The sequence below is a fragment of the Temnothorax americanus genome, unplaced genomic scaffold, assembly GCF_048541705.1.
Source record: "Temnothorax americanus isolate GAGA-0224 unplaced genomic scaffold, ASM4854170v1 Scaffold14, whole genome shotgun sequence".
NCBI classification, from domain to species: Eukaryota; Metazoa; Arthropoda; class Insecta; order Hymenoptera; family Formicidae; genus Temnothorax; species Temnothorax americanus.
Window position 1 is genome coordinate 3114869 of NW_027509275.1, and position 13928 is coordinate 3128796.

At 35.9% G+C, this 13928-nt stretch overlaps 1 protein-coding gene across 2 annotated transcripts; it reads right to left on the reverse strand.

The window, feature by feature from the left end:
• Positions 1 to 1618: 1618 nt before the first annotated feature.
• On the reverse strand, positions 1619 to 10521 carry Spab (space blanket). Of its 2 annotated transcripts, none has more exons than XM_077401064.1 (6): positions 10361 to 10521; positions 8499 to 8690; positions 6576 to 6696; positions 6267 to 6416; positions 6076 to 6164; positions 1619 to 5864 (listed from the first exon to the last, which is right to left on the reverse strand). In XM_077401064.1, the coding sequence occupies exons 2-6, from the start codon at positions 8658 to 8660 to the stop codon at positions 5721 to 5723; spliced, it is 666 nt and encodes a 221-aa protein (XP_077257190.1). In that variant the 5' UTR covers positions 8661 to 8690; positions 10361 to 10521; the 3' UTR covers positions 1619 to 5720. The 2 variants fall into 2 exon arrangements, with proteins under 2 accessions (XP_077257190.1, XP_077257189.1); XM_077401063.1 differs by having other exon boundaries at positions 6576 to 6705.
• Between the last annotated feature and the right edge of the window lie 3407 nt (positions 10522 to 13928).

A 13928-nucleotide genomic window follows, 5' to 3' on the forward strand; every position in this document is an offset into this window, starting at 1 on the left:
GGCAATAAAGCGACGACCGTACTTTCGAATGTTCCATTTCACTGACGTTCATTTGATTCCAACGCGCATATTTATTTACTCGCATTGTTATACAAGATATTATCCAATAATCGCCATAAAATGCGAGAGTACGTTTGTAACTTAAATTATTGTTCTTTGCGCGAAAGCATCGAAAGAATACGCAAAAATAATACAGGTGATACAGGCCAGTAGGCCTGTTCGTGTTAGACCTGAACTTCTTGCACTTTTCTCTTTTTCTTTTCACGTTGGAGAGAAAAAGAGAAAGGATGAACTGTGCAAGAAATTCAGTTGAAACGATCAGGCCATTTCGAGACGCTACGACGCTACCCAACGCTTACCCCCCCCTTCCCCCCAACCCTCTCTCCCACTCATCGAGTAGCGGGTCAGCGGGTCGTCTCGAAATGGCAGTGGCACCACTGCATACGGGCTGCCACCCGCCATAGACGCGCCATCGCCGTGAACGCCGCGACGATGGTTGCTCCTGACGCGTGAAGTTAACCGCGCGACTTTCGAATTTCCTGTACTCCGTACTCGAGACTCGTCCGCGTACGTTGATACGTTCGCGAGCGCGCCGAGCGAGCCGTAGGCGGCGTAGGCCGTAGTTTCGCGCACTTGTACTTTCCTCGCGTTGATACTCCGTCTCGACGAGAAATAATAAGGTATACTTACGCGTCGCGTGTCGGGATTGTCGTGCAAAGTGCCGCGCGCGCCTGTCACGTTCGGTTAGAGTCGCGAGTGCCGTGTGATTCGTGCGAACGCCATGAAAGAGGAGACCGGGGAGCGGAGTAAGGGCCAGGAGGGGAAGGAGGCCGGGGAGGCGTCGGGCGACGTCGGAGGAGCTACGGGGTGAGTGAATTTTTATCATTTGTTTATTTATTCTTGAAGAATTAGAGCCTGAGTAGATGCGGTAACAGTCTGATCTCGTCCCGCTGAAATCGTCTTCCAATTGTATATACGACAATATTGACGATGATCCGATCGAGCTTGTTTCAATACCCGCAAGGTGGTGTATCAATGTCGAGAAGCAGGATCGTACCGATATTTGAAATTTGAACATGATCGATTATGCGATCATTCCTATTTAGAGTTTATTGAAGAATGTTTGAGTTTGGGGGCGATAAAATATTTTTTTTTCAAATGTTATATTTATAATATGAATAAAAAATCTTAATTCTCTTTAAAATTTTAATTGCTTTCCCCGGCGAAGACTGCTTTGCAATATGTAATATATGATGTGTATTACGTATAAAATATTTTACATTATTTTAAGGCGCTTGAAAGATATTTAACAAAATATTTACACGATATATGAAATGTTTTATTAAATATTAATTTATGTAATATTTTTCATCCAATTTTTTTTTTTTACGTAACTGTACACAATATTTTACCATGTTGAAGTTACAATGCTTTAGGTCGTTTATATAAAAATTGCTGATATTTATTTATCAAACGTTATTTACGTTATGCAATTCCTTCGTTAAGCATCTGATCAATGAACGAATAAAGAAAGACAGTCATAAACATGGAATGTCGTTTACGTGCGAGAACGCGAGCGCATATTTTTGAGGAAAAAATACTCGATAGCCAGAAGGAGTGACAGAAATATATATTCGGTTTATTTCATATGCACCATCGTGTATTTCACATTTAGCTATTAGAACTTTTTCTTTTTATATTGTAATTTTGAACGATACATTTACATATACGTCATAAACACATAAAGTTTTTACGCTGGGGATCAACTCTTTCGGCAGAGGTACTTTCGACTCAAGGCCAGACGGCCGAATTTCCCTTAAAATCTGCGACAGCTCGTATAATGTATATATATATGTATATGCATATATTCGCCGCCACTTCGCATTCTGTGCTTTGTGAACATGCGTCTGAACTTCCTTACAAGGCAAAGACTCTTACAAGCTATGATATGTATCTTTTTTTTGTGTGCGGTTCACAAAATACTTCCTTAGTCCAGTTCCTTAGCCCGACTAATTAGATTAGTAAGAGAAAGAAGATATTTTCAGGCAGAAATAGAAACTGTCGAGAAAATGTGTATACATATATATGCGCATATATACATACAAACATAATACATGCCATCTATGAAATTATATATACAGATTATAATATATAAAATATTCGTAGACAATTATAATGAATTATATAATATAGTATAGATTAATTGTTTCATATCTATATAAGGGAGGAGATATGTCTTACAACATATGCCATAAATAATTGTGTAATACGTGTTCAATATCTAGTAAGAAAATTTCTTTCTGCACGCTTGCGGATCGAATAATAAAATTTTAATTTAATATATTTATAATATTTGTAATTAATTTTTCATACAATGCAAATCTGATGGCACTGTACATGATTGAATAAAGATGATGAGTTTTATAATTGAAAATTTTTTAAGGTCTAAGATATCTCATATATCGAATGTTAATATTTTTCGGGAAATCATCCAGATTGTAGCGATGATTGAATTAAGACGTATAAATTATTACGACTATAGCCATCGATCCGCATTGACAAATAATGTTACATCTGCAATTTAAGACGAGAAAAATTTACGCTTAAAATGAGTAAAAAGTCTTCATTGCAAGTTCATTATATACGTATAACATCAGAGCAGGGCGGATATGTGCGAATGTGCGTCATGTGTATGTATGTGCGTGTGGTGTGTCTGTATGTGTGTGTGTATATATATTATTTTATTGGTATATATATGCCTCTCGAGAAAATATATGAATATTGTGTAAATATATAGAGCTTAGGTACACATACGGATCAAAGATAAAAATATGATTTCGATAAGATAATACATCTTGTAATTAACACTCGTATTTTGTAGAATTCTCTTAAATGCATTAGGCATTTCGTATGATATGTTTCGAGTTTTCTTACACAGGTAGATTAACGTTTCGGGAATAGTGGAGGAGAATCGAGAGATAGTGGAGAATTGATAATATATACGTCTTCAGGGGACTCTCTTTATGACGATTATAGCACCATAAGTGTGGAAAGCAGCGGCTCGCTGAGAGCTTTTTCTTTTCAGTAATAAGACAAAAGACAGGACAGGTTACTACTGAGATTAGAGCATTTTTGCCATTCTTATTTGCTGTTGTTGATGTGTTGTTGCATGCGAACGCGATTTTGAAAAACACTTTTTAACACTGCGTCTCCCTCGATTACGCTTGAAACATCAATGCAATCGATCTCAAACGATTATTACTTAAACATTATACTTTCTCTGACGACAGATAACGATTAATAATTATAATTAATGTTTTTCACAGAGTATTTCAGAATATTTCACACAATAGCCACAGACAATGTGTATCGTAGATTTATTATTACGATTTCATTAACGTTAGTACAATTAATAGAGCGATTTCCGCGATATTACTACTCGACAGAGAGTGATTCCCGAGATTAATGTTTAACAGAGCGATTTCCGCGATTTTTTTTTTTTTTATAACTTGTGTTTACTTTAATAACTTCCCCTCCTTGGTACTTGCTTTAGGATTTTATTTTCTTTTGAACGAACAATACGCACACCTATATTTGCCACTAAGAGTTGAAGTGTCTCTTCTTTCCCATCGTCATTGTATATGTGTATATTTATATATAACGCTATATCTCTGAATATAAGATGCCGGAGAAAAACTTTTCTCTCTTTGATATGTATCGTTTACAGTGGATAATAATCCTTCTACATTCTAAAATATGTCGTTTTTCAACTCCACAATGTGACTTATTGTTAGATTACGAGTATAATATACACACCGACAGTGTGCCAAGTTCTTTTTAGAGAAGGGTAGGGATAAATGTATTCGACGTAGAGTCGAGAGTTAAACGTCTAAGTACGCGATTCCTAAGGGTAAAATCGAAACATCGACCGGATTATAAAGGTACTTGCGCCTCTTTCAGCTCTCTCCTCCACCAGTAAAAAATACTTCTCCGCCATTAAAACTGTCTGACTGACACTTCGCGTTTCTTACGACGTCCGCCGTCCGCCGGACGACCGTTCGTAAAATGGATAAAGAAAGATAAATATATTTGCGATCTGTGCGTTTGAATAATCAACGGGACGTGCAATGGCGGACTTATGGATAACCGGTTTCTCGGAGCATCATTAGAAACCTCTATCACTGACAGCTTTCCCAAATCGTTCGGCTGATTTATGACCGTTTGTGTGCTTGAATCCTTCATATTTCAGTAATAAAATGGAAAATATTTTCGTAATTGAAAATATTATTTGGCTCTGGTAAAAATGTTATTTTGCTTATTTTATTTGAGCCTTAAATCCGCCATTGCAGAAGATTTCTCTCGTCACGTTCTGCTGGCATCCCGTCTTATTGGAATCTCTCGATCCCCGACTATAAGTCAACTTACAACTTACACCGCTTACAATGATAGCTCTGTTCCTTTTAGCTGCATTTTCTTCGTTTTATTATTCAAAATCGCGAAAAGTATGCATTTTTCAAACGATATAGAAGTTAAAAATTTCAAAATAAGTCCAAAAGACATCTCAAATTTAAAGAATGTCTTTTTTAGAATTATTTGACTGTGTTTTTGATCTTGGGTTTTCATTTTAATATACGTTTTAACTCAGAAACTCTTCTCGCGTATCATCTTCTCTTTATGGCTGCGTTCGCTTTGGGTGTTTTCGTGCTGAAAGCATCACTCCATTTTTTTTCAACATATAATGAGCAATAAAGATAGACTGACTTTCAGCACGACAGCGCCCGAAAGCGAACGCAGCCTATGTAAGATTATTTTCGTTACTATCAACTTCGAAATTTTTAAATAAATTTTGACTTCATATTACACATGAATATACATACATGAAAATGCAGCTCGAAAGCATAGCTTTTCATGCAATTTGATCATTATCATTCGCGGTATCGACATTGAATTTTTTACATCGTTGAAAGATATCTCGTTATTGCGATGCAACGGCATCAGCGGTCGTGATCTATATTGTTTTACTGCTTCAGAAATTTTCGAAAGATAGATTTTGTCGAAATATCAAATTAGCATAGCGAAAATATCGTTGATTAATAAAATTAGAATATAGTCAATGTTGACACTGCGACGATAACAAAGACTTCATTTCTTTGTGTGCACGCCTCTCATTTACTTTATCTTATTTCTATAACCTTTTATGACTTATCGCGAAAAGTTAAGTGCTTTATTAATTTTTTTCTAATTCGAAAAAAAGCTCAATCGGTAGACCGATACACAAACCTTCTCTCCTCTCAAGCTCCTCGTATACCTTACCTCTATATCATTAAGAAACATCTTTGTCGAACAGCGCTCTTAAACATCAGCGCACTCTCCCTTATCACGACTACGCTAGCGTGTCCCTTTATCCTTAGAGACCTAATAAGACGGCTTACTATGATATGTGTATTATAGGTTTTTCAGTCGCGCTATATTCGAAGAAGAATATATTTCGAAGTAACATCTCCCCGAGTAACATTTAATTTTTTCCACTTTTGTCGCACGCTATCCGCCATATACTTCCCGGTGTATCGTGGCGTGGAGTAAAGTTAAGGACTAGGAAGAAGATCGAGATAATGTCGAATCGACAAACTTAGACCTAGGTATCTTCACAACGACTAAAGGAGGATTTGATTTTCTCGTAACTTATCTTATATTGTATACTTCCCATGACGAGCGAGTGTTTAGGCGAACGGCATCCGTTTGTACAGGCGGTTGCCCTGTCCGGTGATCCGTTTCTCGCCGGAAGTGTATTGGATCACGGACTTTATCTGATCCGTCGCCACCGGGCCGATGCAAACCAGGGGGTCTTTGAAGTACGAGCAAACCTGTTCCGAAATATTTCCATAATTATTAGAATTATTAAACGAATTATTAAATTGTTCTACCTGGCAAAGTATTAAAAGAAATTTATTTTGTGGATCATTTCTTAAAAAAAAAAAAAGAATTTTGAATACATTTCTTGAAATACATTTTTCAGAATTTTAAACCTAATAATTATAACGCTTCACGATTCAAATAATAGATAAATATTATTACCTTTCTAGGAGTTTGCCGGTGTCGCCTTTGTAATTGGCAGCATAGTCCGCGGCTGATGTCACATTCGTTCGACATAGTGCACTCCTCATCTGTAAGTACATCACATTTGCACGATAGAATCTTTTTATAATCTTATAGAACTGTACATTCTATTTTTTGAAAGAGCAAAATATATACGCTCGTCAACGCACTGTACAACTTGCTCGAAGTGGTTGGTGGTTGACACGATTTTGTTTCGCGTCCAGCCATCTCGGTACACATTAAGCCAGTTTCACAATCGCCATCCCGTCTGCAAAGCTCGCCTTGTTTCATGCCGAAATCGTAGATGCATGTTCCAACAACTGGAATATTACACTCGCGATTATCTCCTTATCGACAATACGACGAGAAATAGATTATTTTTTTTACTATACAATCTTTTATTTTTTGCTGATCAAGAAGTTTTAATTAATTAATAAGAAGAAACTTTTAATTGCGGGATGTTTTCTCTTTTGATTTACCTCCATCGATATTCACGCAAATGGAACCCGGGCAACAGTGGTCATTGTACGCGCATTTCCTTTCGTAGCAAGGTTCTTCCGTTGTTTCGATTCCTTCTCCGTACGCGCCACCGTATCCTTCCTGAAACGACTGCTTTATTTAAAATACATGTATAATTTAAGATCCTAAATGCTTGATTTAGGATCGAATATATTTAGTAATAAATTTTGAAATCGCGAAATAATTCGTCAGGAAAAATTACACTGAAAAAACAATACTTAGATCTAAGAAAATATTTTTTCACATAGTATACCAATGGCTTATTTACTTAATATTATCAGATATATATATATATATATATATATATATTTATAATTAGATATTTTTACTTAATTTAAATAAAGATATCTCATTCTAAATATATATATATATATATATATATATATATATATATATATATATATAAATATGTGATTATATTAAGTAAATAAGCCATTGGTACTATGTGAAAAAATATTTTCTTGGATCTAAATATTTTTTTTCTCAGTGTAAAAGTGGGGTAAAAAGAATTATTGTTTTCTCTTAAATTAATGCTAATAAAATATCGATACGTATAATTGTTGCCATTGTTGTTTTGTACTCTGTAAGGAATGGTAATTTATTTTTTCCCCGTTGATTTTAATTTACTTAATCATTGATTATTTCTAACTATCTTACTCCTAATTTTGCTGAATCAGTGTTATTAATATGTATCGCGCGATGCTTTCCTTCGCAGAGAGATTAAGTGTGAGTTGAATATAATAATGCATTTAATGTTCTCTCGTAAGATTAGATTTATTTATATAATCTTGTTCAGAATATTTTTTGCAAGTTTACTTTTCTTCAAAGAAATGAATATATAAGCAACACAATGTTGTAAATATATATAGAGAATACATAAGTAAGAAAATATTACTATGTATAATTCCACATTTAATAATAAAAGGAATTATACACGCGACGAAAAGAATTATCTGACTTAATCTCAAGTAAACAGAGTTGTAAATTGAAATGGCGCGGATATTATCGGGTTCGAGTAATCCGGAAGTTATAACCCGCCCCGCTGCGGTTGAAACGCAGTAAAAGTTTCTATAGTAACAGTAAATTTCGTACTTGAATATCGCGCTGCGGGCGCGATTCTGTTCAATCTCCGGGTCGCAATTTTGCGGTTAATTTACGAGAAAAGCGAAGGAAAGCGAAAATAAATGTAGCCGCTGGAGAATTCTTCTCGCGGTTATGCAAGTGCAAGTGCACGCAACTCGAAAATGAAGTATCGTATCGATCGTGCGTGACCTGTACTGCAGCACGATGTTGCTAATTAAATCAAACAATAAAAAGTTCAAGTGGCGTCTAAAAAAACTCGGAAGGGCATCTAGGCAAACTAGAAGGTTGTTTAGATTTTTATCAGTCTGTGAGATATATTATGTTTGAAGAGCGTCTAAACCAACAATTTTTGTTTGGTTTTTCATGGAGTTTGAAGGATCTCTGATTCTGAAGGCTCAAGGAAAAACTTCTGAATTTTTATCTTTGATATCTAAGATATATTTAAAGCACATGAATTAAAGATTAATGTCCATTTCTACCAATGCAGATTAACTTTAATCTTGGTTTAATTTAGTAATTTAAACCGAGATTAAAGTTCATCTTATTGGTGGAAATGGACATAAGACATTTTTTTAGACTTTTCTCTTTGATGCCTGGATTTTCAGGTCGCTAAAAAAGATTTCAAGAAATATCTCAATGAACTTTTGACGTTTATTTTTAACGCTTAAAAAATGTGTGAAGGATATTTGACAGATTGAGATGTATTTTACACATCCTTACGGCGTCTTTATAAAGTATAATGATTGCGGGAGAATAGAAGTGTTACATTTTCAAAGACAAGACTGTAATTTCTAGTATACCTGTAGTAGCCCAGGACGGTTTATGTAGCCTCCATGACCGCCGTAGCCGAGATTAGATAGCATTTCAGGGCTAAAGCGATTGAAGAGACCACCCCATGCCTCGACACCGATATACGCCGTGTTTGCTACAAGCACTAACGTTATCACCGCACACGCCTTCATGCCGTTGGAGATGTACTAATCTTCGGCGCTCTGTAATCATCCGAGGAAGAAAGGGTGTTCATATCGCGTTAAAATTGATTTATCTGAGAGGCTCGTCGTAACCACACATTGTTGAAAAGCGATTATTAATTTATTACGTATTATTGCGCAAATACTTAGAAATGCATTACTTATCTCAAAATGATCGGGAGGGAATGAATTTTTAAACCTGGAATTTATTAAAGTATATCTTCTAAGCGCGGAAAATTTATTGTATCGATTAAGCGATAAAATGTTCGCGAACATTTTAGAACGTTTTCAACTTTTTTTCTTAATTTACTACAAGATTCAGCAGAGAGAGATGAATTTCGTTTTTTTTATTATATGAATTCTTTACCATTTTAAAAATTTGACTGGCAGTAATGTGCTAAAATTAAAATCTAAAAGGCTCTACGTGAAACTAGATTATATTTAATATTTATGATGGAGCTCACAGAGATAAGGATAAAAACAGAATATTTAAATTGCAAAACAGGACGAGGAGGAATTTGTTACCGTTTCGATTGGAATGAATTTCGCTTAATTTTCTTTCCGTCGCGCGTCGTATCTCTCGCGAGTATATTTTATTTCCGTGTTGTTTATCTCGACTGTTTTTGTTGCAAGCAGCGATCCATAAGACGCAGTTAGCTGCCGTTAGCATCGAACCCGTTTTGCACGTTGGCTTTATGCTTATCATATCAGATGCCGGTGATGCAATGCTTTTTCTCAAAGCGATCGTTTCGCTATTGATGATACAGTTTCATAATGCAAACGCGATAAGAACATTCTTCATGCATGCAAATCAGCGATGTTATTATTACTTATTTATTTATTTCGTAATGTTATTTCTTGAATTTACTTCTTACATCGCACTATTAGTGAAGTTCACTAAGGTTCGCTCTTACAATTAGTAAGCTTTATTGCGATTCAGATGCATAATAATAATCTATACCGTATTAAAAAAAAAAATTAAGCAATTGATATTGAATATTTAAAATGATAATCATGATATGGTAGGCGTTTAGAGAAAATTGCTTCATTCATTATATCGTGACAGAAGATTAAATGCCTCAATATTTTATAAAAGATAGAAATACACATAACGAGTTACATTCATATTCCATAGTCAAGGACTAAAAGCAATTTACAATAGCTCAGCGTATGATATGAATAATATGAATTACATTAGGTCAATACTAACATTAATCTCGAGTATATAATCAATAATTTTTGTTTCATCAATTTTCCTCTTATTTCTTTTTATCTACGGTGAAATTTATTTACAATATTATTAATGCATGACATTTATATTGTATATAAATGGACTGTAGGTGAAATCAGTAAATCAGTAAATTTAACATCAATTTTAAAATAAGCTAAATTTAATTTCTGATTTTTATAGCTCAAATTATTTTTTAATGTACCAAACTAATTAAAAAAGATATTTAAACACTGTTTTTTATTTTAATTTTAAAGCTATTTTGATTGTATTTCATTACTTTAACGGGAACTACTTTATCTAGAAAAAAAAACATCGAGAATGTCTCGAGAACAAGCTTCGAAAAATATAACATGCAGGATACTCTGGTGTCTCGTCCCAAACACCCACAATGTCTGACAGCATCGTACTGAACATCTGAAGCACCCGTGGTGTTATCGAATTTAAGCCATGATTCACTTACAAAATGTTCTTGCGCCCTGGCTCAGCTTGCCTGGAACGCCTTCACACCTCGGCCGGGCAGGATTAGCTACCTCTCGATTCACACAAGCTCAACAAGTCCTCGATGGAGTTTGCTGGAGGACTGAGTCCGTGCTGTGCTCGCTTCGGCAATCTATACTTCTACGTCGTTCCGGTTACCGTCACACGGGCGCATATACACGGTGACGCATGCGCCACCCGCTGCCGGCCCGTTTTCTTCTCCTCTTATTTTTTTCATACCACCCGTTTGCGGCCTACGTGACATTTTGTTCATTCAGATCTTCTGCTTCATATCGAGCGAGATAATTGGCCGAAGGAGCTACTCGAATGAAGTAACCACTCGCAGCTACTCGTATTGACTATCATAACGCGCCGCATGCAGCGTCGACAATGACGTGATCGAGTGCGACAATGCTGCAGTGGTATAATGAACCGATATGCACTCACTTTTCATTAAAAACCAGTTTTTGTTGGTATTTGATGGAAAATCTAGCAACTAATGCAATGTCCTTTTTGTTGCTTATGCAAAAGAGAAAAAAAAATCCACAGTTTTACATTACTTTGAAATATCGCGACAAAACGTAATTTTTCTCATTGTCAGACTCGCATGTACATATAGATTCATCCCTTTCGCTAATTATAATATCACGATCCTTTGAGACACCGCTTGTGTTGGCAAATACTTACAGAAATTGCGACATTCCGTAACAACCGGAGGAAAGAGCAATGCTCGTTCTGCGAAAAGGTCAGAGATAATGAGATAATCTCGTTCTCCAGTCGTGCGAGCTCAACTTTGTGGGGGAATTATTTATATGTATCGCGGAATTTGTTTGGTTCTTAGTGCCCGCTGTTTTATTTATCTCAAGATGTATTTACAGCAACCGAGTATATTCTTCGCCTTGCGCGCCAGGACACGTTCTTCGAGCTTAGCTTGTTCATTTTAGCTCACTCCTTCTCGCACTTCTTACATTGCCACTAGTTTCGTTCTCTTTTGACCGTATTGATCCAAGGTATCCTGATGTGCTCGCCGGGCGGTCGCTCCTGCTCCATATACCCGCTCGTGAACCTCCGCGTACTCTTTCACCTATGTTAGACGGTTACGAAGCAGAAATTGCAACAGACTTGCTTTTGTTTAATCCTTTCAAGTTTGATTTCATCAAGAGATCTGAATTTTGAAATGTCTTTATATAAACTTTTCATAGACTCTTGGGTTAGTTTTAGAAACACACTGAAGTAATTTTTATTGCTTAAAGTCCTTAATGAAAATACTGATAAATAATATTTTTCTTTTATTTTGAGGAATTTAAGGAAAGGTTATTCAAACCGTTAATGTAAACTACAATTACTTTATTACCAGTTTTCTTATAGATCTTATACTAACTTACGTCGCCGTCGTTTACAGATAATTATAAATTACGATCAATAATTTGAAATTGTACAATATCCTTTACTCCTTCAACTTTAATCTTTCTTGTAACTAACAATTGACCTTGAATTCTAATTGCGACATTATTCTTCCTTTTTTCTGAAAAGGGCATTCAGTGAACATTTTTGCGGAAGAGGAGAACGAGTCGGTAGACGCGCGCAAATCTTTGCAGCGACGCAGAAGGTCGCAAATACATTGACCGTCCGTCTACGATGCAACCACCTGTGCGACGAAATGCCAGAGTACGCAGGCGAGCGTACTCGAGGTGCATACACGCGTCTTCGCGAGTGCACCGGGTCGCGCCGCGTGTATGTGTATGTACCTACGGTACGTACTACGTACCATTAAATCGCCTCACTTCTTTCCGCTTTGACGTTTCGCGGCGTAACTTCGAACGTTACTTTGGCCTTGCGTGTTGTGGATAACAGGTCCCAGACTTCTAAGAAATTTCGTGTCGACTATGACGGAATATAAATGTACATTGTCTCGCATCGTAGAAGCACGCGCATGAATAAACCGGGATAGTTTTGTGTGATGGACACTCATTTGGCGATCCCAATCACTTACGTGAAATTTGTGCTTCGCCGAGGTCAGCCAACACGCCATTCAATGATCCTTTGAGCTACCGCGCCCTTTCCTCTAAACGGAAATATAACATTAGCCCCGCTTGTATATAATCTACACACATACAGAATTTTTATTTAATCTAATTAATTTAAGACGTCAAATATAATTTTATATTATGTATTAAATAATATTTTTTAGTATATAATTTATCAATTTTTAATTTTAATTTCTGTTTGAAAATTTTTTATTTTTATGTAATATCCATTTATTATTTCTTGTTTTAAATTTTATCAATGTTCTATTAAATATTTATGAATTAACAGTTTGCATTCTGCGTGCCAGTGATATTTTAAATGGAATTAAAAAACGCAGTTTATTCTTTGCAATTGACCTACGTGATTCTAATTATTTCGTAATTTAATCGTAATTTCTTATCTCGCGAGGTTTACAAAGAGAATTAACATCAGTTGTAATGAAATAATAACGATAACCGCGGCGTACTTACGAGAAGCTTCTTCCATCCTGAATAGAATAACCGTACTTTACGCGTAGCTGACGTAATAAAGAGTGCGTATTCACAAAGATCCTAATCGGTAGCACGACATTTCGTTCCCCCTCATCACATAAGCTGCGTACTATGCTATTATTTCCCCATTTATTACATTAAGCACAGAATTAATAATCAGTGTAACGAGATGACAAGGGGTTGCTCCAAGATTAACCTAAAGATATCTTAGATATATTTTATCTTTTGAAATAAAAAGCTACAGATATTATATATAAAGTTTTATTTATATATATAATAATACGCGACCAAAGTTTTGTAGAGCGTAAGAATTATTCTTTCAGGAAATTGTAGAGAATCGCTGGTGGCGTATAGTGCGTGATATTTTAATTTTGAAGTAACCTCCGACAGTAGAATGCGAACATTATATAGAATTGGTGCCGTATAGGCAGGTGCCTCGCAATTTATACGATAACATTTGAAGATTTTTATCGGTGCCACGACCTTTCATCAGTTCAAACACGTGCCCAATGAGCGACAGAAAGATAGGATGCACCGGAAGCAAGCGACGTTATCACCGCGATGACGTTGCTCATATGTAATGATGATAAGTATATTAAAAGTTCTCGATCGATTTGGCGAACATTTGTCGCTATTTTTAGTGGGAGTATCACCTCGTGGATTGCGGCGCGTAATATTCATGGCGACGTCATGACGTCAAATAGTCATTGATGTCTTTTATTTCCGTGCGCGGAGTGTTGGTGGTGAATAAAATAGCCACATATGTTGTTTTATCGTATAAAAATGTATTTAATAAATAACATCTAACAATGAGAAATAAATAGGGCTTGTAGCTCGTCTTTATGCACTTATGTATGTATCACGGAGCTGGCGCGAATATTTGCGGAGCAGGCAGAGATAAAAAATATGAGGGAAATGTTTGCGGTTTTTGAAATTCACTCGTGTTATATATGTATATATGCGCGATAATCCAAAATTCATTCACGTGTCTTTGATAACGAGTTATTATTGGTACTAATTTGAAAAGTATAT